This window comes from Procambarus clarkii, chromosome 1 (assembly GCF_040958095.1).
Source record: "Procambarus clarkii isolate CNS0578487 chromosome 1, FALCON_Pclarkii_2.0, whole genome shotgun sequence".
In the NCBI taxonomy this organism is placed as follows: Eukaryota; Metazoa; Arthropoda; class Malacostraca; order Decapoda; family Cambaridae; genus Procambarus; species Procambarus clarkii.
In genome coordinates, this window is record NC_091150.1 from 52687915 (window position 1) to 52714563 (window position 26649).

The following is a 26649-nucleotide window of genomic DNA, read 5'->3' on the forward strand; positions in this document are numbered from 1 at the left end:
CTGATTTTATATCTACATTTGAGTGAGGTGGTAAGGGTGATGTGGCATTAACACAAGACAGAACAGGAGGGGATATTAATAGGGTATTAAAAGTATCAACACAAGACAGAACAGAAACAATGGGTATTGAATAGAAGTGTTTGTAGAAAGCCTATTGGTCCATATTTCTTGATGCTTCTATATTGGAGCGGAGTCTTGAGGTGGGTAGAATATAGTTGTGCAATAATTGGCTGTTGATTGCTGGTGTTGACTTTTTGATGTGTAGTGCCTCGCAAACGTCAAGCCGCCTGCTATCGCTGTATCTATCGATGATTTCTGTGTTGTTTACTAGGATTTCTCTGGCGATGGTTTGGTTATGGGAAGAGATTATATGTTCCTTAATGGAGCCCTGTTGCTTATGCATCGTTAAACGCCTAGAAAGAGATGTTGTTGTCTTGCCTATATACTGGGTTTTTTGGAGCTTACAGTCCCCAAGTGGGCATTTGAAGGCATAGACGACATTAGTCTCTTTTAAAGCGTTCTGTTTTGTGTCTGGAGAGTTTCTCATGAGTAGGCTGGCCGTTTTTCTGGTTTTATAGTAAATCGTCAGTTGTATCCTCTGATTTTTGTCTGTAGGGATAACGTTTCTATTAACAATGTCTTTCAGGACCCTTTCCTCCGTTTTATGAGCTGTGGAAAAGAAGTTCCTGTAAAATAGTCTAATAGGGGGTATAGGTGTTGTGTTAGTTGTCTCTTCAGAGGTTGCATGGCTTTTCACTTTCCTTCTTATGATGTCTTCGATGAAACCATTGGAGAAGCCGTTATTGACTAGGACCTGCCTTACCCTACAGAGTTCTTCGTCGACTTGCTTCCATTCTGAGCTGTGGCTGAGAGCACGGTCGACGTATGCGTTAACAACACTCCTCTTGTACCTGTCAGGGCAGTCGCTGTTGGCATTTAGGCACATTCCTATGTTTGTTTCCTTAGTGTAGACTGCAGTGTGGAAACCTCCGCCCTTTTCCATGACAGTTACATCTAGAAAAGGCAGCTTCCCATCCTTTTCCGTCTCGTAAGTGAAACGCAGCACGGAACTCTGCTCAAATGCCTCCTTCAGCTTCTGCAGATGTCTGACATCAGGTACCTGTGTAAAAATGTTGTCAACATACCTGCAGTATATGGCCGGTTTCAAGTTCATGTCGACTAAGACTTTTTGCTCGATGGTACCCATGTTGAAGTTTGCAAACAGGACACCTAGGGAAGAACCCATGGCGACCCCATCTACTTGCTTATACATGTGCCCATCCGGGCTCAAGAAGGGTGCCTCTTTAGTACAAGCTTGGAGTAGTTTCCTCAGAATACTTTCTGGCATGTCAAGAGGAGTACAGGCTGGATCACGATACACTCTGTCGGCTATCATTCCGATTGTCTCGTCCACAGGTACGTTGGTAAACAGCGATTCTACGTCCAACGAGGCTCTTATCCCTGTGGCCCGTGTGCCCCGCAGTAAGTCCACAAATTCCTTTGGAGACTTCAGGCTGAAGGCGCAAGGAACATAAGGAGTCAGCAGGCCGTTGAGTCGCTTTGCCAGTCTGTACGTGGGTGTGGGTATCTGGCTAATGATTGGCCGAAGTGGGTTTCCAGGCTTGTGCGTCTTGACATTTCCATACGCATATCCAGGTTTATATTCCCCAATGATCTTTGGCAGGTGGAGTCCGGATTTCTTGGCGTTTACAGTTTCGATCAGTTTGTTGACCTTTGCTTTTAATTCGGCTGAAGTGTCCTTCGTTACCCTTTGGAACTTAGTTTGGTCAGAGAGTATGATGTTCATTTTCGCCAGATATTCGTCTTTTTTAAGAATGACATATATTGGCGACTTGTCACCTCTCCTGACAACTATCTCCTTGTTCTCACGAAGGCTTTTAGCTGCCGCTTTAAGCTCGGGGGACAGTATGGTGCTTCTGTAGTTGCCTCGATTCTTTCCTCCTTCTGCAATAAGTTCTGCTTGTAAGGTATCTTTGGTAGTGACCTTCTTTTGTGTCTCGAGGTCGAATATGTCGTCCAACAGAATTTCCAACTCTACTTTCCCTTCGTGAGAACAAAGCCTTCGTGAGAACAAGGAGATAGTTGTCAGGAGAGGTGACAAGTCGCCAATATATGTCATTCTTAAAAAAGACGAATATCTGGCGAAAATGAACATCATACTCTCTGACCAAACTAAGTTCCAAAGGGTAACGAAGGACACTTCAGCCGAATTAAAAGCAAAGGTCAACAAACTGATCGAAACTGTAAACGCCAAGAAATCCGGACTCCACCTGCCAAAGATCATTGGGGAATATAAACCTGGATATGCGTATGGAAATGTCAAGACGCACAAGCCTGGAAACCCACTTCGGCCAATCATTAGCCAGATACCCACACCCACGTACAGACTGGCAAAGCGACTCAACGGCCTGCTGACTCCTTATGTTCCTTGCGCCTTCAGCCTGAAGTCTCCAAAGGAATTTGTGGACTTACTGCGGGGCACACGGGCCACAGGGATAAGAGCCTCGTTGGACGTAGAATCGCTGTTTACCAACGTACCTGTGGACGAGACAATCGGAATGATAGCCGACAGAGTGTATCGTGATCCAGCCTGTACTCCTCTTGACATGCCAGAAAGTATTCTGAGGAAACTACTCCAAGCTTGTACTAAAGAGGCACCCTTCTTGAGCCCGGATGGGCACATGTATAAGCAAGTAGATGGGGTCGCCATGGGTTCTCCCCTAGGTGTCCTGTTTGCAAACTTCTACATGGGTACCATCGAGCAAAAAGTCTTAGTCGACATGAACTTGAAACCGGCCATATACTGCAGGTATGTTGACGACATTTTTACACAGGTACCTGATGTCAGACATCTGCAGAAGCTGAAGGAGGCATTTGAGCAGAGTTCCGTGCTGCGTTTCACTTACGAGACGGAAAAGGATGGGAAGCTGCCTTTTCTAGATGTAACAGTCATGGAAAAGGGCGGAGGTTTCCACACTGCAGTCTACACTAAGGAAACAAACATAGGAATGTGCCTAAATGCCAACAGCGACTGCCCTGACAGGTACAAGAGGAGTGTTGTTAACGCATACGTCGACCGTGCTCTCAGCCACAGCTCAGAATGGAAGCAAGTCGACGAAGAACTCTGTAGGGTAAGGCAGGTCCTAGTCAATAACGGCTTCTCCAATGGTTTCATCGAAGACATCATAAGAAGGAAAGTGAAAAGCCATGCAACCTCTGAAGAGACAACTAACACAACACCTATACCCCCTATTAGACTATTTTACAGGAACTTCTTTTCCACAGCTCATAAAACGGAGGAAAGGGTCCTGAAAGACATTGTTAATAGAAACGTTATCCCTACAGACAAAAATCAGAGGATACAACTGACGATTTACTATAAAACCAGAAAAACGGCCAGCCTACTCATGAGAAACTCTCCAGACACAAAACAGAACGCTTTAAAAGAGACTAATGTCGTCTATGCCTTCAAATGCCCACTTGGGGACTGTAAGCTCCAAAAAACCCAGTATATAGGCAAGACAACAACATCTCTTTCTAGGCGTTTAACGATGCATAAGCAACAGGGCTCCATTAAGGAACATATAATCTCTTCCCATAACCAAACCATCGCCAGAGAAATCCTAGTAAACAACACAGAAATCATCGATAGATACAGCGATAGCAGGCGGCTTGACGTTTGCGAGGCACTACACATCAAAAAGTCAACACCAGCAATCAACAGCCAATTATTGCACAACTATATTCTACCCACCTCAAGACTCCGCTCCAATATAGAAGCATCAAGAAATATGGACCAATAGGCTTTCTACAAACACTTCTATTCAATACCCATTGTTTCTGTTCTGTCTTGTGTTGATACTTTTAATACCCTATTAATATCCCCTCCTGTTCTGTCTTGTGTTAATGCCACATCACCCTTACCACCTCACTCAAATGTAGATATAAAATCAGAGATACGTTCTAATCAGTTGTGTATTTGTGAAGTCTTTGAAAATGTAATAAGTTTTACGAAACGCGCCCGTGTCGCGTCAGACTAGAAATAAAAATGAATTTTGGAGAAGTGATTTTTGATTTACCTCCAACAGTGAAGCGTAATGTACGAAAGGTTGAGAAAATTCGTGTTAGAATTATTAATCTTACTTTTTCGGTCATATTTAATAATATATATATATATATATATATATATATATATATATATATGAATTTTGGAGAATTGAGTTTTGAATTACCACCAACAGTGAAAAGAAATGTACGAAAGATTGAGAAAATTCGTGTTAGAATTATTAATCTTACTTTTTCGGTCATATTTAATAATATATGTCTACAGGAAAGACTGCTACCAAAATATACTAATATATATATATATATATTTATATATATATATATATATATATATATATATATATATATATATATATATATATATATATATATATATATATATATATATATATATATACACACACACACAACCTACTACGGAGAGCTGGAAAAGAGGTCGTCGAATAGTGATTCTTATGTGTGTATTTTCTGTAAACTGTAACCAACAGAGCCCCCCCCCCCCCGCACTCCACGCCAACAGAGCCCCCCCCCCCGCACTCCACGCCAACAGAGCCCCCCGCACTCCACGCCAACAGAGCCCACTCCAGCATTCCACACCAACAGAGCCCCCCCCCCCGCACTCTACGCGAACAGAGCCCCCCGCACTCTACGCGAACAGAGCCCCCCGCACTCTACCCCGACAGAGCCCCCCCCCCCCGCATTCCACGCCAACAGAGCCCACACTCCACGCCAACAGAGCCCCCCCCTGCACTCTACGCCAGCAGAGCCCCCCCCCCCGCATTCCACGCCAACAGAGCCCCCACCCCGCACTCCACGCCAACAGAGCCCCCCCCGCACTCCACGCCAACAGAGCCCCCCCCCCGCACTCCACGCCAACAGAGCCCCCCTAGCATTCCACGCCAACAGAGCCCCCCCCCCCGCACTCTACGCCAGCAGAGCCCCCCCCCCCGCACTCCACGCCAACAGAGCCCCCCCCGCATTCCACGCCAACAGAGCCCCCCCCCCCCGCACTCTACGCCAACAGAGCCCCCCCCCCGCACTCCACGCCAACAGAGCCGCCTCCCCCCCGCACTCCACGCCAACAAAGCCCCCCCCCCCGCACTCCACGCCAACAGAGCCCCCCGGCACTCTACGCCAACAGAGCCCCCTCCCCCCCGCACTCCATGCCAACAGAGCCCCCCCGCACTCCACGCCAACAGAGCCCCCCCGCACTTCACGCCAACAGAGCCCCCCCCCCCGCACTCCACGCCAACAGAGCCCCTCCGCACTCTACGCCAACAGAGCCCCGCACTCCACGCCAACAGAGCCCCACCACCCGCACTCCACGCCAACAAAGCCCCCCCCCGCACACCCCACCAACAGAGCCCCCCCGCACACCCCACCAACAGAGCCCCCCCCCACACACACTCCCCGCCAACAGAGCCCCCGGCACTCCACGCCAACAGAGCCTCCCCCCCGCACTCCACGCCAACAGAGCCCCCCCCACACACCCCACCAACAGAGCCCCCCCCCGCACACCCCACCTACAGAGCCCCCCCCCCCACACTCCCCGCCAACAGAGCCCCCCCCCCGCACTCCACGCCAACAGAGCCCCCCCGCACTCTACGCCAACAGAGCCCCCCCCCGCACTCCACGCCAACAGAGCCCCCCCTCCGCACTCCACACCAACAGAGCCTCCCCCCGCACTCCACGCCAACAGAGCCCCCCGCACTCTACGCCAACAGAGCCCCCCCCCCTCGCACTCCACGCCAACAGAGCCCCCCCCCCCGCCCTCCACGCAAACAGAGCCCCCCGCACTCCACGCCAACAGAGCCCCCCCCCCGCACTCCACGCCAACAGAGCCCCCCCTCCGCACTCCACACCAACAGAGCCTCCCCCCGCACTCCACGCCAACAGAGCCCCTCGCACTCCACGCCAACAGAGCCCCCCCCTCGCACTCCACGCCAACAGAGCCACCCCCCCGCCCTCCACGCCAAGAGAGCCCCCCGCACTCCACGCCAACAGAGCCCCCCCCCTCGCACTCCACACCAACAGAGCCTCCCCCCCCCCGCACTCCACGCCAACAGAGCCCCTCCCTCCCCCGCACACCACGCCAACAGAGCCCCCACCTCCCCCCCCTCTCCACGCCAACAGAGCCCCCCCCCCCCCTCCCCCCCGTGCATCTCCGCCTGTGAAACAAGACCGTGTACGAACAGGTTAGCGGAGCGTAGGAGGTGGAAATTAAATTCCAGAGAAAGGGATATCAGGCGGGAAGTGATAGAGTGAGGAATGACGAAGTTGTCCGGAGGTCTGAAGTTACCTGGAGTAGAGGAGGAAGGAGGAGAGAGAGAGAGAGAGAGAGAGAGAGAGAGAGAGAGAGAGAGAGAGAGAGAGAGAGAGAGAGAGAGAGAGAGAGAGAGAGAGAGAGAGAGAGAGAGAGAGCGTGTCAAAGGGTAGAGAGTACAACAAGAGAGTGTGTTTAAGGCTTTCTTAACACTGTGAGGAGCAAAACGTGTAATGAACCCAAATTTTTTACAAACCTAAATGCATTATAATAAATTATTCAGTCCAGTGAAAATAATGCTTTCAACAAAAAGTGAACAACAGTCAGGCATATACATTAAGATTATTTAGAAGACCTTGGTCTCCCACGATGCTGGGAAGGAAGGAATTCTAAATATTGGATCAAAATATATGCAAGAAATTACAAGAGAGATATACAAAAACAAAGCCAATAAGATTCTCGTCACCAGGGAAGAGAGACGGGGACACAGTGACCGGGTAAGATGTGACAACCGTTGTTTTGAGAGGATGAGGTTAGAGTCTCTCAGGGCCGCGAGCAACGAGTGCAACATATTTTTCGTCATCTCAAGAAGAACGAGTGTCTTGTGGCCAGATTTAAAGATACTGGGTTTCGGAGAGGTTTCCTGGCTGCCGTGGTTTCACTGCAGAGATTCGTTTGAGGGAGTCTATATACGGCATGGAATATGAAGAGTGCTGAGCAGTTGGGAATTACGGCGAGTGAGCAAGAACTCTGCGTTTGTGCAACTCATTTAGAACGCAAAAATGTTTACGTTTTTATCAACGTTATCCAGAGGACAGACTTCAGCTAACAAGGCGTGATATAGGAACGATGTAAAGCAATCTAGCAGATTTACTTTGAATGAAATTGTACAGTCTATAAACGGGACTTCGCTGAAGGACAGACCAAAGCTGGATTATTGCAACTACTGAGAGAATTATTCGCACAAAGTGTCGGCTTATCTCTGAGCAAAAAAGAAAACACTATTCCAGCTAACTCCTGGTTCAGCCTCGACGACGAGCGGACGTATCCAGTTCTCGTTCACAGTGTTGACGCAATATTTAGCATAAAGAAAAGCTGAACAATAACAAACATAACATATATAACATGACACAGTATTTAACATAAAGCACATGTTAAAAACGTTAAGGAATCACAGAGATCACTTCATGATCAAAACGTCCAGAAAAACTATTCAACTTACGCAAGATAGGAACTAGTAACCCACTGAAATATTGGTAACAAAGTGTAAGTCAATTGACGGAAACATTTGCCTTCGTGAATTCAACTAATTATATCATCATATAACATTAAATTCGAGGCTTAATAGCAGCCAGTTCTTAAGCTGTGCGTTTATAATATTAATCTAACATTTAAGAGATAATCGTACACTGTTGTCAGTGTTAAGATACTCACATGAACAGCGTCGTCTACCCGAGGTTGGCACCCCTGTAGGCGTTGGCAGGGGGGTTCCTGTCAACACCAGGGGTTCTTGTCAACACCGGTGGTTCTTGTCAACACCGGGGTTCTTGCCAACATCGGTGGTTCTTGTCAACACCGGTGGTTCCTGTCAACACCGGGGGTTCTTGTCAACACCGGTGGTTCCTGTCAACACCAGGGGTTCTTGTCAACACCGGTGGTTCCTGTCAACACCGGGGGTTCCTGTCAACACCAGGGGTTCTTGTCAACACCGGTGGTTCTTGTCAACACCGGTGGTTCTTGTCAACACCGGGGTTCTTGTCAACACCGGTGGTTCTTGTCAACACCAGGGGTTCTTGTCAACACCGGGGTTCTTGTCAACACCGGTGGTTCTTGTCAACACCGGTGGTTCTTGTCAACACCGGTGGTTCTTGTCAACACCGGTGGTTCTTGTCAACACCGGTGGTTCTTGTCAACACCGGTGGTTCTTGTCAACACCGGTGGTTCTTGTCAACACCGGGGTTCTTGTCAACACCGGTGGTTCTTGTCAACACCGGTGGTTCTTGTCAACACCGGTGGTTCTTGTCAACACCAGGGGTTCTTGTCAACACCGGTGGTTCTTGTCAACACCGGTGGTTCTTGTCAACACCGATGGTTCTTGTCAACACTAGGGGTTCTTGTCAACACCGGTGGTTCTTGTCAACACCGGTGGTTCTTGTCAACACCGGTGGTTCTTGTCAACACCGGGGTTCTTGTCAACACCGGTGGTTCTTGTCAACACCAGTGGGTTCTTGTCAACACCGGTGGTTCTTGTCAACACCGGGGTTCTTGTCAACACCGGTGGTTCTTGTCAACACCGGTTGGTTCTTGTCAACACCGGGGTTCTTGTCAACACCGGTGGTTCTTGTCAACACCGGGGTTCTTGTCAACACCGGTTGGTTCTTGTCAACACCAGTGGGTTCTTGTCAACACTGGTTGGTTCTTGTCAACACCGGTGGGTTCTTGTCAACATCGGGGATTAATGTCAACACCGGGGGTTCTTGTCAACACCGGGGGTTCTTGACAACACCGGGGTTCTTGTCAACACCGGGGTTCTTGTCAACACCGGTGGGTTCTTGTCAACACCGGGGGTTAATGTCAACACCGGGGCTTCCTGTCAACACCTGGGATTCCTGTCAACACCGGGGGATCCTGTCAAAACTGGGGGTTCTTGTCAACACCCGGGGATCCTGTCAAAACTGGGGGTTCCGGTCAACAACGGGGGTTCCGGTCAACAACGGGGGTTCCGGTCAACACCGGGGGTTCCGGTCAACAACGGGGGTTCCGGTCAACAACGGGGGTTCCGGTCAACAACGGGGGTTCCGGTCAACAACGGGGGTTCCGGTCAACAACGGGGGTTCCGGTCAACAACGGGGGTTCCGGTCAACAACGGGGGTTCCGGTCAACAACGGGGGTTCCGGTCAACAACGGGGGTTCCGGTCAACAACGGGGGTTCCGGTCAACAACGGGGGTTCCGGTCAACAACGGGGGTTCCGGTCAACACCGGGGGTTCCGGTCAACAACGGGGGTTCCGGTCAACAACGGGGGTTCCGGTCAACACTGGTGGTTCCGGTCAACAACGGGGGTTCCGGTCAACAACGGGGGTTCCGGTCAACAACGGGGGTTCCGGTCAACAACGGGGGTTCCGGTCAACACTGGTGGTTCCGGTCAACAACGGGGGTTCCGGTCAACAACGGGGGTTCCGGTCAACAACGGGGGTTCCGGTCAACAACGGGGGTTCCGGTCAACAACGGGGGTTCCGGTCAACACTGGTGGTTCCGGTCAACAACGGGGGTTCCGGTCAACAACGGGGGTTCCGGTCAACAACGGGGGTTCCGGTCAACAACGGGGGTTCCGGTCAACAACAGGGGTTCCGGTCAACAACGGGGGTTCCGGTCAACAACGGGGGTTCCGGTCAACAACGGGGGTTCCGGTCAACAACGGGGGTTCCGGTCAACAACGGGGGTTCCGGTCAACAACGGGGGTTCCGGTCAACAACAGGGGTTCCGGTCAACAACGGGGGTTCCGGTCAACAACGGGGGTTCCGGTCAACAACGGGGGTTCCGGTCAACAACGGGGGTTCCGGTCAACAACGGGGGTTCCGGTCAACACTGGTGGTTCCGGTCAACAACGGGGGTTCCGGTCAACAACGGGGGTTCCGGTCAACAACGGGGGTTCCGGTCAACAACGGGGGTTCCGGTCAACAACGGGGGTTCCGGTCAACAACGGGGGTTCCGGTCAACAACGGGGGTTCCGGTCAACAACGGGGGTTCCGGTCAACAACGGGGGTTCCGGTCAACAACGGGGGTTCCGGTCAACAACGGGGGTTCCGGTCAACAACGGGGGTTCCGGTCAACAACGGGGGTTCCGGTCAACAACGGGGGTCTATAACCGAGATATCGGTCGCTCCCGAGAGACCCTTTGTTAATGACACTCACAGCAACTACATAAAAAATCTTTGCCTGTAACATACGACGATCATAACTAAACCGAGAGTCATATGAACGGAGAGATCGACCGAGGTAAAGCAAAGGTTTTCTGCCCTAAAGACTGGAACATCATCTGCACGTGTGCAAGTCCACTACGGGCTCACCATAGCCCGTGCTACTTGGAACTTTTTGTTCCAAGTAGCAAATTTTAAACAACAACAACAACATCTGCATGTGACTTCATAACATGGTCTAAGAACCGTCGAGTATCGTAAAGATAAATACAAAGGTACAGTTAGTTTGGGAAATTTGTTTTTAAAGTTAAATTGATAAGTTGCGTGAACTCGCATTTACTATAAATACACGGGACTCGTTATACCTCGCACGAACATACCACGCACGAAGATATTGTGGGAACCGACCTGTGAGATTTATATTTATTTAATTTATATGAATTTATATTTACGTTAATTTATATACTTCGATAGCAATTTGTATAATGATAAGTGGACTGTATTTCTGCAATAATCTCAATCTCACAAATCGATCCTCTACACATTAGGGGGGGTTTAATAGTTTATATATATATGCAGCCAATCAAACTACAAAATTAACTACATACATTGAAGAGGTTCCTTATCTTATAGTACAGCAGGTTAGTCCACCAGGTATAACTAGGGTGTAGACACCAAATTATCCTCTTTGAGGTAGCTTCCATATCACCCAGTAACTGGTGCACAAATCTTCCTCCTCGTCTTGACCTGTCAAAAGGGCGCTAGCTGTAAAGCCAGATACCTATATATGACAAGTTATATCAGAGAAAATACTGTACATGGAACATTGAAGACCTGGCTTAATTACCTTTAGTTTGAGGCGATTTCGCGTTCTAACCGGCTAACCCTACCCAATGACATTAATGGCCACTAATGATAGATAATGGGTTTCGGAAAGAACACTTAACTTGAATTTGTAGACAGCGTGTTGATAATGGTACACCTTTGGTTTCCATAACACTACGTCCAAGTAAATTTAACAGGAGCCGAATTTGCTCCCGTGTGAGCCTCTGGTCTAGTATAAACAATGGCTGCCCTCCTTCCTCACTCTGACGCCTGGCTTACATTGTCCACATGTCAGAAAGTGATAGAAGGGTCACATTTACTCTACTTTAATATTGATAATTAAGTTAATTTATATAAGATGTTTTATGATCCAAAGACTTATGTTTAAGTCCAAAGACTAATGTATTTAAGAATAATTCCCACCATAATAGGTGGTGAATTATAATAGTATGTGGTGATGATATCCCGTTTTCTTTAGACGGTAATTCCACTACAAGTTACGTTTTCTATGGGTAACTTGTTTATACAACACAGCTCTTATCTGTCTGTATGATATTAAATGGTGTCGGATTTTCCGACAGATATGACGCACGAACATATCATATTTGTGGGTCACACTATTTCTCGATTCCTGGTGGCTGCCACAGCGGCTCGGTAGGCTCAAGCACTAGCTCCATCAGGTCTTCCAGGCCTTTATAAATACACCGCAGACACCAGAACGAGTCAGAGCAAGGTAATTGCCTAATTTTTTTTTTACTAATTACCATCACATATTCTTCCCAATTTCCATACTGGTGGGATAATACAATAGTTTTTTGTTAGTTGAATTGTGAACATTATATAAGGGGTGAGAGATGAATATAACATTCTAGCAAATATATTAACAAAATCAATATGTGCATTTAGATAACAGAGAAACCTTGTCAACAAGAGACCGACTCTCTCAAATACTTTCAGCCTTTTGGGGGGGTCACTTTGACGCCAGGCTGTGTATGCCCCATTTCTCGGTGTAGATACACTTGAGAGTTTGAGAGTACCTGCAGGTATATGACATAGTCCTGGACTACGTTCAGGGCTATTGTATATACTTACAGCTGGCCAGTCAACTCTTTTGTGGCCTTAATAACCCTTCAAAGGTTGCTAGGCCATCAGCCCAGTACTGTGCTACATAGTCTTCCCCGGGGGGTTTTGGCGCCTACTTTTTGATAATTACAAAGTCAACACCGGGGGTTCAAACACATTAATTTTTATGTTAGGGAAAGGAACACCAACATTTTCTTTCGAAACACAAAACGAAAGTTGAACTACAGTATGCTTGTACTGTCCACTGCAGGGCTCTTAACACTCTCTCCCACGTTCTTTCTTTCATATATTAAGTGTTTAACCATTTTGAAACATACTGTATAATATTATTAGAGGAAAAAAAATCGCAGATTTTCCACTGTGCTACGAAAATGTGTGTTTACAATTGTCAGACTCCAGGAATTTATTTATTTCTGAGCGAACTGAATCATCAGGTGAAAGACTTCGTGCCCAAACATCTCTGGCCTGCCGCGGAAATCGAACCCTTAACCTTTTAGTAGCAGCACCCTCATCAACGGAGGTAGCAGCACCCTCATCAACGGAGGTAGCAGCACCCTCATCAACGGAGGTAGCAGCACCCTCATCAACGGAGGTAGCAGCACCCTCATCAACGGAGGTAGCAGCACCCTCATCAACGGAGGTAGCAGCACCCTCATCAACGGAGGTAGCAGCACCCTCATCAACGGAGGTAGCAGCACCCTCATCAACAACAATATCAGCAACCTCGTCAACGTGAGTAGGAGAAACTTCATCAACAGCAGGAGAAGCAGTCTCATCAGCATTTTCACCTGCACCATCATCACCACAACCATTATTCACAACTGCATCGTCATTATCCGCAACACCATCATCACCATCACCATCACTACCAGCATCACCACCACCAACACCACCACCAACACCACCACCATCACCACCAGCATCACCACCACCAGCACCATCACTACACTGTCACTATACGATCTACAGCAATAACACATCTCTGCTCCTGAGGAAATATCTCTACATTAAGACATATTATGTGAACAACCTTCAAAATAAAATAGTCTTAGTATCTAGAATAAATTTATAATTAGCCTTTAAGAAACAATATGTCTTAAGCTAATACGAGTCACATTAGGCCCCATTAATACAATATGGGGCCGATTTAAATATCCGATTCTTCGCCGATAAATATCCGATTCTTCGCGGCGGGGATCGTATTCCAGGGACCTGCCCGAAACGCTACGCGTACTAGTGGCTGTACAAGAATGTAACAACTCTTGTATATATCTCAAAAAAAAAATATATATATATATATCCCATGCATGATAAAATATTAGTAAAAACAATATATAATATTTACTAATTCAAATCAATCCGAATAATATTCTGCCCAGAATCCAGGAATAACCTTTCCTTATAGAGCCATTGTGTAACAATGTAAGAATATACATTAGTCCTTTTTATGTAAGTATAATAGCATACCTGAGTGTATATATATTGCTATGAATACATCCCTTGTGCTATATCCCAGGCCCAGCTAACACAGCGTGGCTGGGGAAGCCTCGGGGGGAAGGGCCTGGCTTTCCACTCAACATTAATTATTAAACTTGTGACACGGAAGTCCAGTTTGACGAGTTCCAATGGTGCTCTCGTTAGTAAGTCTGTAGACGCTGATTACCAATATTATTCCCTAGAGGAGTGTAAGTTAGGGCTCGTAGCCTCCTATACACACCTCCACTCCTGTTCATTTCCTTCCTTTTATATATTTGTATAATTTCTATAATGTGTGTGTGTCTATGGACCCGCCAAACACACACCGAAACTACGACGTTGGTACAACGTTCGAACAAGTTTTAACACCTCCTAACCAGTTATAACAACCAATATAGCAAGTTGTAACAACGTTCTAATACGTCATAAACACGTTAAGCCAAGATGTAACAACTTTATTACAAGTTGTAACAAGCAGAACATAGAGACAGTTTCGGTTTGTGTTTCCTTGGTACTCACTTATTTGTGCCTGCAGGATCGAGTTCCAGCTTTTGGACCCCGCTTTTCTAACCTTTTCAAATCATACACACACCCACAGTGTGTTAATAAATGGAATGCATTAGGAAGGGATGTGGTTATCATGAGATGATTTCGGGGCTTAGCGTCCCCGCGGCCGGGTCCTCGACCAGGCCTCCTTTTTATTACACACCTCCTCAGGAAGCACCCCGTAGCAGCTGTCTAGCTCCCAGGTACCTATTTACTGGTAGGTAACAGGGGCATAAGGGTGAAAGAAACATTCTGCCCATTTATCTCGGCTTCAACCGGGGATCGAACCCGAAACCTCAGGACTACGAATTCGAAGCGTTTGCCACCCAGTTGTCTAGGTACCTGTTTAGAGGCAGACTCCATACACAGTTTCAACTGTAGATATGAACAACCCCCTTGAAGCTTAACCCACGCAAGCACAACTAGGTGAGTACACACACACACACACACACACACACACACACACACACACACACACACACACACACACACACACACACTCACATACAAGGGGCGCTGGTGGATGAGTGGACAGCACGCTGGATACGTAGTCCTGTGAACCTGGGTTCGATTCCCGGTGCCGGCGAAAACAAAAGGAGAGTTTCTTTCACCCTGATACCCCTGTTACCTAGCAGTAAATAGGTACCTGGGAGTTAGACACCTGTTACGGGCTGCTTTCTGGGTGTGTGTGTGTGTGTGTGTGTAAAAATAAATAGTAGTTAGTAACAGTTGATTGACTGACAGTTGAGGGGCGGGCCGAAAGAGCAGAGTTCAACTCCCGCAAGCACAACTAGGTGAATACTCTCCTGACCTGTGGGGGTTGGGGCTAATGGAGCTTAAACCTCCAAAGAGGTTTAAACGTCTGGCTGCTGCACCGGACTGTTGCTCGCATACAGGCGGACAACGTCACCCAACCACTCTCTGCCGGAACAGACAACTGACCTCGGCACCCAAACTCCCGCTACCGTCAGTCGACGGCAGCTGGGAGGACCACAGTCCACAGCTGTGATCCTTTCTCTTTCTATTTCTCCCTGCCACTTTCTGAGAAGCCTCACCAGGACAAGGGCAAACACCTGTTAACTATTCATATTTAATAAACAAAGAACATATACAGTACACTACATGAAAGAGATGAAAATATTAACATAAGACACTCTAAGCTACTACAATCTCGAAGCTACAGGTTGCAATCCAGTATCATTTCCTGGCTTCACCAGCCGTCCATATCAAGTGGTAGCCCAACTCCTGGCTTGCCACTTATTACTCCCTCAGCAAGTGGGTTAAGTCTCGTCATAATAATATTGTACAATCAGCCCTAAACTATATATATATAACTCAGCCTATGGCTGTAACACCTGAAACATATCTATTACACAATCAGTTCTGAAAGTATATAAAGCTTAGCATGTGGCTGAGACACTAGAAACACCTGCATAAATATTCCCCAACATAAAAATAATCAGTCTCTCACCTTCCACTGCGTCTTACACGCCAATAAGCATTAAAACACTCTGCTTATACAATATATGTGATAACCGGGGGCCGGTCGGCCGAGCAGACAGCACGCTGGACTTGTGATCCTGTGGTCCTGGGTTCGATCCCAGGCGCCGGCGAGAAACAATGGGCAGAGTTTCTTTCACCCTATGCCTCTGTTACCTAGCAGTAAAATAGGTATCTGGGTGTTAGCCAGCTGTCACGGGCTGCTTCCTGGGGGTGGAGGCCTGGTCGAGGACCGGGCCGCGGGGACACTAAAGCTCCGTAATCATCTCAAGATAACCTCAAGATCTCAAGATAACCGTGAACCTCCGTTCTGCACCTAGAGGCTCACTACCCTGTATGTCTCTAGGTTCTCCCAGAATTGTCAACAAGGGTCTTCTACATTCCTCCCACACTGTTACGCAATGAAGTTTTCCTCGAACACCAGTAATGCTCACTCACTCATCCCACAGAAGCACGTGAAACTTCACTTCACTGCTCCTCTTCACAGATTGAGGCCACCCTTCACTATGGGGCTCTGCTCTTCCACAGAGTTCATCATTCACTTCTACAGCCTCAAAGTTCCACCAACTTCTCCTCCAAACAAACCTGCAATTTCCAGTGCCATGCCAATAAAATTGTTTCCCTACTAAAACATAACTAAATGTATTGTCATAAAATAAGTCTCCTTCACTCGCCATCTCTTTAAACTCTCACTTGTCATGAGGGGTACTCCCCCGTTCGGATGATTCCATGCTCCGCTTTCGCTGGCTACTAACGCTTGGTGAGGATGGTCGCGTCGCTGCTTCCTCCAGCTGGTTGCCTCATCTTTACTCTCTTACGTAAGCTTCCTACTTTAATAAAACGTATCTATTCTACCTATAAATACTTGCCACGATAGCTGGGCACACGATCAATCACAGACAATAATTAACAACTGGTTAAATAGACTTACCACAGAATTTATCTCATGCGGGGCGTTCACTCCATGAAGCTCGACATGGCGCTCACAAAGGTCGCCAACGAAAATGCTTCAGGACTGCTTCACCAAGCTTCCTGCAGTCTCCGACTTGAGTCTACAACGTTTCCACAGCAGAAACGCCATGCTCATTTCCTTCTTCTTGAAGGTACATCAATTAGAGTTCCACCAAGGCGCGGCCAAACACTCACTTTCAGTCTGTCTCTAATTATCAAATTCACAGAGAGATGGTGTACTAAGTCCCCAACAGCTTCCTCACACTTCCAGACAAATATTCTTCACTCCGGCACCAACACAAGGAACTATATTCCTCCTCCTTGCAGGAGATCAACACAGTACATCCACCTCTGATGACAGTTGCCACTCAAGTGAGGTCAAGCTGTCCTGCGAGCCTCATACCTTGTCAGCAAAATCTCAACATCTCAAGGCAAGTCACTTATTTACATATTTATTCTCTGCCCATGCCTTTAAACTATTCATCACTAACTGCCAAGCATTTAATATTTATATTCACATGTCTACATTTCCTCTGACCTCTCAGTTGGGGCTGCTCTGTTGAATAACTCTCATAAGCGGTAAACTCGTTCTTCAGGCTACCTGGGGTCATATGAATACACACACACACACACACACACACACACACACACACACACACACACACACACACACACACACACACACACACACACACACACACACATACACACAAACACACATACACACAAACACACACACACACACACACACACACACACACACACACACACACACACACACACACACACACACACACACACACACACACACACACACACACACACACACACGCACACACACACACACACACACCTTTGATAAAAAAATAGTAGTTAATAACATTTGATTGAATGACAGTTGAGAGGCGGGTCGAAAGAGCAGAGCTCAACCCCCCGCAAGCACAACTATGTGAATACACACACCTTTGACCCATTACCCCATGAAAGGCAGTTGCAAAAGTTGGAGCAACAGACAGGAGTAAAAGGTAAGGGGCTCCAGTGGATAATGGAGTATCTAAGCAACAGGAAACAACGAGTATCTAAGCAAGAGGAAACGAGTAACTGTGAGAGGAAGACATGAGCGTAGCGAGATGTCACCCGCGGAGTCCCACAAGGCTCTGTACTTGGACCCATCCTGTTTCTATGTAAATGATCTTCCAGAGGATATAGACTCATGCCTCTCAATGTCTGCTGAGGATGCAAAAATTATGAGAAGAATCATGACAGATGAAGATAGACAGAGACTACAGGATGACCTGGACAAACTAAAGGAATGGTCTAGAAAAGGGCTACTCAAGTTCAACTCAGGAAAATGTCAAGTAATGAAATTAGGCGAAGGGAGAAGAAGACTGAACACAAGGTACCATCTGGGGGGTGAAATCCTGCAAGAGTTGAATAATGAGAAAGATTTGGGGGTTGATATCACATCGAACCTGTCCTTAGAGGCTCACATCAAAAGGATATCATCAGCGGCATATGTTAGGTTGACCAACATAAGAACTGTCTTTAAAAACTTATGTAAGGAATCGTTCAGGACCCTGTATATCACATATGTCGGACCAATCCTGGAATATGTAGCTCCAGCCTGGAGTCCATACCTAGTTAAACACAAGACAAAGTTAGAGAATATTTAGCGGTATGCCACCAGACTCGTCCCGGAATTGAGAGGTATGAGCTACGAGGAATGGCCAAAGGCGCTGAACCTCACATCCCCGGAAAACAGAGGAGTAAGAGGAGACATGATAACCACCTTCAAAATTCTCAGGGTAATTGATAGGGAGGACACAGCCAAACTCTTTAGCACATGTGGGACACGAACACGCGGACACAGGTGTAATCATAGTACCCAAATTAGCCACAGAGACATTAGAAATATTTTTTTCAGTGTCAGAGTAGTTAACAGATGGAATGCATTAGGCAGTGATGTGGTGGAGGCTGACTCCATACAGAGTTTCAAATGTAGATATGACAGAGCCCAGTAGGCTCAGGAATCTGTACACCAGTTGATAGGCGGTTGAGAGGTGGAACTAAAGAGCCAAAGCTCAACTACCGCAAGCACAACTAGGTGAGTACAAGGGGCTGAATCTGCATCTCTGTTTTCAGTTCATCACTCTGAAATGCCTTGACCAGATCATCAAAAAGGTTGCGAGAGACTCTCTCTCTCTCGTCTACGTATCTGGATTGGAAATGTCAGTTTCTGTCCGGTGGTGGCGCGGTGCCTGTCATTCTGCTTTTGTCACGGAAAATGTGCTTTTCTGATCAATTTCGGCACAAAAATACTGACTCATGCATATACAAACACACCCACATACACGTATATACACTCACATATGCAAACACAAACCGACACACTTGCACGCACACGTACACACTCACGCACACGCACACACACACGCACACAGTTAGGCAACAACTAAAACTAGGTATAATAGGGAAATGGGACAGGTGTCATTGCTTTAAACAACCGAAGGCTGGAAAGGCGGAATCCAAGAGCCGATGATCGATCCTGCAAGCACAAATAGGTGAGTACAAATAGATGAGTACACACACACACACACAAAACCTGTCTTCTGAAGCCCACATCAAAATGGTATCATCAGAGACATATGCAAGACTGGCTAACATCACAACTGCTATTCCGTTCACCTGGGCGCTATAGAAGACACGAACCGGGGACCCTACGAGTGGTCCCTCGGCCCAGGCTCTATCGACCGGGCTATTAAGTAGTCTTAATAAGGAAAGTTTCCAGAAGCAGTATCCTGCTGCCAAACTGGAATTTTCGACTTTGATAGATGGAGTTCGGCCTCACACACGTGGGGTCTACGGTTCGAGTCCCCTACAGCCCAGGTGAATGAAATGTTTATTTCCAAGAATGTATGGACGAATATTTATATCACAACTGCCTTCAGAAATTGTTGTAAATTCTTTTGACCATGTCGTGGCCTAGGCGAGTAAGGCAGCTTCTGGGATAATCCCGGGCGTAAGTTCGAACCCTCATCACGGCCCTTGTGGATTTGTTCATTTGTAAAGAGTTATTTAGGCCCTTGTATACCATATACATCATACCAACCCTCTAGTATGTGGATTGGTCTGGACTCCAGCGTGGAGTCCAGACCTTGTTAAACACGTGACCAAATTGGAGGTGTAAAGATAAGCCAACAGAATAGTTCCCGACTTGATAATGGACTGAATCGTCGTCGTTCCTTCATTGTCTGATGTGTGGTTTAGTCATATCTTCAAGCCACCGTATTGTAGCTCATTGTCAGTATAGTTCCAGAATTACGAATTATGAGTTATGAGGAAAGGCTACGTGAATTAAACCTCACGTCGCTGGAAGAAAGAAGAGTTAGGGAAACATGATTGTTACATACAAAATTATCAACGTAAATAGATACTGTAGATATGGGCTGGCTGTTTAACACGGGTGGTACTCGCAAAAGGGAACACAGGTGGAAATTAAGTACCCAAAGGAGCCTCAGAGACAGTAGAAAGAACTTGTTGCAGTGTCAGAGTAGTTAACTATAGAATGCATTTGGACGTGATGTGGTGGAGGCAGACTCCATACTCAGTTTAAGTTTAGATATGATAGAGCCCAATATGCTCAGGAACATGTACACCAGTTGATCAAGAGTCACGACGGAACCAAAGAGCTAGAGCTCAACCCCCCCGCAAACACAAATAGGTGAGTGCCGGGTAGACGGGACACCACGAGCCTAGCTCTCATCCTGTAACTACACTTAGGTAATTACACACACACACACACACACACACACACACACACACACACACACACACACACACACACACACACACACACACACACACACACACACACACACACACACACACACACACACACACACACACACATACACACACACACGCACACACACAATAACAGAGACGAAACTGCCAGGTGTCGTAGGAAATGCAATCTTGCCAGCAGGATATCAAGTAAATAGAAAGATAGGGTGAGAAGGGGAGGCGGTGGTGTACCATCCCTGGCGCTACAGCCACACTGGGGCCTTGTGCAGGTGAGGCTCTTAGAGGACACTGATCAGCTCGACTACATCCTAAGAACCACAACGTGTAAGAACATGAAGACAATGGTTGCGGTGACTTGCGCTCCCCCCCCCCTCCCCCCACTAAAGAACAGAAGCCCTCGGAAAGAATATGATAAATACCACGAGACATCATGGCCTGAAAATAACAGGTAAAAGCCACAGTCGCAAGGGATGTGGCGATACCTAGGATTATGATACATGTGGATTTCAATCACAGAGAAATAGACTGGATAAGTAAGTAGCCCTTCCCAGGGGTGATGAGACACTGAGCAGCTAGTCCTCCAGAGGTTTTCCCAACGTCAAGAAAACGATTAATTTAAAGTGTCCTCTCCTAACCTACCAGAGGACCTCAATACAGAAAAACGGGACAGTACGTCACTTTCGCCAGCCGCTTCCATTTTCAAGTACGACAATTCTTAGCCTTATGTAACGCATACGAGCGAAAAGCGACGTTCTTTGTATGAGGACAGGTTGCATGGAGAGCAAAACTGGTAGATGCAGCAGACAGGCACTCCTTGAAACAGCATAATAAAAAATCAACAAGATCAATAGGAGAGGACCCATCAGACAGAGGGAAAGGCCCTTGGAGCTATATTGGTCACTGCAGTATCGTGCTTGAGTGCATAATGGAGCTAAAGGAATTGATAGATCAAGAGACATGCCGAGGAAGATGAGAGACAACAGACGTGGAGATTACCTTAAGGGGCCCGGTGCATGTGTACCGAAACTTTCTCAATATCATTTAAGTGTTTTTGTGCATAATCTTCATGGCAAATGGTCCAACTTTTCCTAATGGACAAACATCATAGCATGAACAGAAAAAAAATTAAAAAATACAAAGTAAAATTTAGTGATTTCAAATTAGGTATGAAAATGTTAAAATGTCACCAATTGTTATTTTATTCATTGTGGTGTCAGAATGGCATATAATGTTCAATGTGCTCGCTGCAAGGTAATGTTTCAGAGTATAGTTTTCTGTAAACAAAATTGTTCACTGTGGCCTTCCAAATATGAGCAAAATTTAGACGCAAAAAAATCATAACTTCAAATTGTGTGTTTATGACTAAAGGACAACAAGGACTCCTCAGAACTAAGCACTTTGCACTTGTTGGTAAAAATGGTGACATTCGGTCAGAAACTGAATTTTTAATTCGGTCTCAAAGTTGAAATTATTTTTTTTTAGAGATAATTGAAGTTGAAAGGTATCGACTATGAATATGGCAGTTCTAATTAATGAATTTTCTTGTATGTTTTGTTAAACATTGCTTGACATTTGTACTCGAATATGTGAAAGTTGTAGGTACAATATGTGTTCAAATGAAGTCAAGAAAAAACTCCAAAAAATAAAATATAGGGATAACAAAAATATATATTGCAATAACTTTATTGCCCATACATGATAATGCCCTCATCTGGTCCTCATTCATCAATACCACCTAAAGAGACAAAGAGAACAGAGTTTGAAATCTGTAAATAAATGGGCCGTCTAAAAATAAGTCACAACTTCTGCCACCTGTGGCTGATTAACATGTTGACCAATTTCGTTCCAACTTCACATACTTAGTGCCGGATATGCATTCCCCAAGATGTAGGAGCTACAATAAAATCCTTATAGAAACAAAGGAGAGAAAAAAGTGGTTGTTAGCTTTTCCTACAAAAGGACATAAGAAATATAGCCATTGGGCATTGAATTTATATGATACATAATAAAATAAAGCATAATAACATACTAACTCATTATTATGTGTGAAATCTGGCCCTCGAGGTGGCCCCAGCTACATATTAGTTTTATAGACCCTCCTTACTACTACTTTTCTTCTTTGTGCGTCAGCCAGGTGCTTGCATCTCATTATCCCCGATTGCCAGTAAATAGGAGGTGTTATTGTTATTATCAGTTCCCATCGCCAACGCATTTATTTTTTTTTAAATTCGTAAAAAATCCTTTTCTCAACATATTGGGATAAAATTTTCACTACGGTGATGCCAAATAATGGGAGTTTTTTAAAATGCTTTTTCCATTTTTAATATTTGAAAGTCTCCACGTGCACCAGGCCCCTTAGGGTGAGGGATTTTCTAAGTGACGTCCAGTGAGGAAGGGTAATGGAAGAGAGGACGACAAATGAGATAATGCAAGTTCTTGCTCAGAAAGGTACAGATGCAACGGAGCTGTGCATCTCGCTGATGAAGCAGGTGGACGAGAAAGCGAAAGTAAACTCCTGGTTGAATAGGCAGCGCAGAGGAGCAAAGAAGAAGACCAAAGAAGCATGGACAAAACACAGAGAGCTAGGGACAGAGGAGAATATAGATGCCCTTATGAGAGCCAGCAACAAACACACCAGAGACAGGAGGGAACCTGAAAGACAGTTTGAAAACGACATTAGAACTAAAGCCAAAGACCAACTGAAGCTATTTTTATAGCCATATAAGACGAAAAGCAACAATAAGAGATCATGATATGAGGTTAAGAGGGCAAGGGGCAAATCTCGAGGACGACAAGGAGTTGTGTGAGAAAATCTGTAACACCACAAATGTGTTTTGTTTAATATTTAACATAAAACGAGAGTCAAGACACACAGGATATTGGTGTCGTCAGACAGTCGGCCCTTAGCAATTAAGAAGCCCCACCTTTAGAGATTTAATGTTCACAGGGTGAGTAGAGGTAAGGTCGCATCAGGTGACTTCGCTTCTGCTAAGTTGATAATTGCAGACGGATGGTTGTGTTGTTTCTTTCAAACAAGCCACTGTATAGGTGTGGTAGGCAGAGAGTCAGAGGCTATCTCCTGGTACGCGGAGCTTAGCTCCCGGTTCCCTCATAAATACCCATGGAACTGTACATATGGGACATTGAGGACGACAGCGATTCTCAGGAGCGAGCAGTCAGCCGTAGGTGCTCTCAATTTCTTGTGTGGTGACTCAAATTGTGTATTAATGTTGACTTTTAACACCAACTGATATGGTTGAATTATGATATCCATATGAGTGAAGATCTAATAGGCATTATATAATTGATTAACTTACTTGTTAAATTGCTTTTTATTTTGATCCCTAGATCTTGGATTTTATATGATATATTGGAAGCTAGAGTGTAGAGCACTCTGAAGTTTACTGGCTTAAGATTATGACTTAAAAATTCTTGGTTATATGAGTTATATTCGTACAGCGGGTATATGATAACACCAGATGATATTGTTGTGCAGACAAGTTTCATTCCTTGACTTATAAATAATTAACTTCAATGGATGGAGGCAGCCACCTGCTATTTTTCTAGTATTCTAGAACTCTTACTTTCTACTCATCTACTTTCCGCCTTGATCTCCTTCTCTCCCTCTCATTCTAAACTTTCCCTTTCCCCTGACCACTCTTCTTCATTTACTCCCTTCCCACCTCTCTACCTCTCTCACCCTTCCTTCATTTTCCGATACGTTACAACCCAACAAAAGATTTCAAGAGGTTTTTACAAAGGCACCAACGTGGAGACCAAAGGTAAGTGATGAACGGCAAGAGGAAACACTGGATGACTTAGTGGTCCTTGCAGAAGAAGTTACAGAATCAATAGTGTCAGACTTAATATCACCTTGGCTGCTGAAAAAGGCCTCAGAAGATTGTACATAACACCTCTTAACTCCGGAGGCTTATATAAATGGGAAAACGACAGCAGCATACTCTACATTAGCAAAAGTCAGAACATCATTCAGGAACCTAACTAAGGAGGCATTTAGATTGCTTTACAGGGCCTACACGAGACCAGTTTTGGAATATGCAGCCCCATTAAAAAAAATACATAATAAAACTCGAAAGGGTTCAGAAGTTTGCAAAGAGTCTCGTCCCAGAAATGCGAGAGATGAGGAATGAAGAGAGATTGAAAGAACTAATCCTAGTAACGCTAACGAAGAGGGAAGACGTGATCGATACATTTAAAATGCTTAGCAATAGAGATGTTAGAATGTTTTGTTTTGTGTAAGAATAGTGTGGACATCTAAATGATCTATAGGGCAGGTTGTAGAAGCGAACTCCATTCACAATTATAAAAATGGATGTGATAGGAAAATTAGTTACAAGACATTGCATTAGAAAAAGAGGGGCAAGAAAGCAGGGGTCCAAGAGCTAAATCTCGATCCTATATGCACAAATATGTGAGAACAAATAAGAGTGAATATACACACTCACACACACCTGACGGAATCTCTCCATGGATACTGAAAGAGTGTGCAGAAGTACTTTACTTGCCACACTCCATGGTGTAAAATAAGTCACTGGAAACAGGAGACCTACCGGAAAGCTGGAAGACAGCTAATGTAGTCCCAATATACAAAAAAAGGTAACATGTAAGAGTCACTGACCTACGGGCCAGTGTCCCTAGCCTACATACCATGCACGGTGATTGTGAAGATCGTGAGAAAAATCTAGTAACACATCTGGAGAGAATTAGGGACATTGTAACACCACCAACATGGTCCTGAGATGGCAAATCTTGCCTCACGGATTCAATCAAATTCTCCGACCAGGTGACCAAAATTAAGCAAAAAAGTGAAGGGTGAGGAGATTGCATTTTTGTTTTACGGTCAGGAAGCCTTTGACTCAGTAACCCTATAAGAGGTCGGTGCATAAGTTGAAGAAACCGGCAGCAGTAACTGGTAAGATGCTCCAGAGGATAATGGAGTACCTAAGCAACAAAAAACAGAGTGTCATTGTGAGGGGTGAGACCTCAGAATAGCGTCACCAGTGGAGACCCACAGGGCTCTGTCTTTGGCCCTATCCTGTTTCTGGTATCTGTAAATTAACTTCCAAGAACCATAGACTCATTCGTCTCAATGTTTGCTAAAGATGATAAAAATATGAGATGGATTAAAAACTGAAGGAATGGTTCAATAAGGACTATATGAGCCCTTATGTTAAACAAGCAAGTTTAGCATAATGAATATAGGTGCAGGGAGCAGGAGGCCGGACAAAAAAGCACCATCTGGGTGATGAAATCCTTCAAGAATCAGAGAGAGAGAAAGATCTAGGCATTGATATCCCAAAAGAGCGACCTACCCCTGAAGCCCACATCAAAACGATATCATCAGCGGCATATGCTAGCCTGACAAATTACAGAGCAGCCTTTGGGATTTTGTGTGAGAAATTATTTAGAAGTTTGTAAACTACATGTGTCAGCCTAATCCTAGAGTATGCAGCTCCAGCACGGATTCTGTATCTAGTGTACTCACACATTGGAACTCACGCAGACACACACACACTGTCACATTATTCGACAGAGAAGCTTTCACCAAGTTTCTTATATTGCCAAAAACATCAAAGGTTTTTCATTTGCATGAAACAGTATCGAAAACTTTCCAGCAGTACCGGAAGATACAGTCAGACCACCCCTCTCTCTCCTGCACCCTTATAGACCTTACTTCCACTGTGATAATGTGTCCTATGCATTATAGCTCATCCTGATTCATCCCCCAGGCACTTTCATTATAATAGTTCTCCGCCACTAAATTCTCATCCACCTCAACTTGCCAGTACATTCAGTCATCTGTACACACATTCCCAGCGATACACTCAACACGCACTCACCCTTAAACTCTGTCACCTTACATAACAAACATTTGCAGGGAGACCCTCCCAGCCCTCACCCTACACCTCCGCCACCAACACCGGCTTCCGTCTTCCCCAACATTCTTTATCTTCCCTGCCTGGCGAGAGGGCGGGGGAATTATGTGGCATCATTTATCTCAGGAGTCGGCCAAGAGGACGGGGCGAGTGTGAGAGAGGGTGATGGTGTGAGGTAGTGTGAGACAGTGTGAGGGAGGGTGATGGTGTTAGAGAGGGTGATGGTGTGAAGCAGTGTGAGGGAGAGTGATGGTGTGAGGCAGTGTGAGGGAGAGTGATGGTGTGAGGTAGTATGAAGG

The 26649-nt window shown here is 45.8% G+C and overlaps 1 protein-coding gene across 1 annotated transcript in view; it reads right to left on the bottom strand.

Moving 5' to 3' along the window:
* Positions 1–17623, bottom strand: part of LOC138363432 (uncharacterized transmembrane protein DDB_G0289901-like) — a 45626-nt gene extending 28003 nt beyond the window's left edge. The window contains exons 1-2 of the mRNA XM_069322592.1: positions 17613–17623; positions 12667–13119 (exon numbers count right to left, since the gene is read on the bottom strand). Of these exons, the coding sequence (XP_069178693.1) occupies positions 12667–13119; positions 17613–17623 (464 nt within the window). The remainder of the gene's footprint in view (positions 1–12666; positions 13120–17612) is intronic.
* Positions 17624–26649: the final 9026 nt, after the last annotated feature.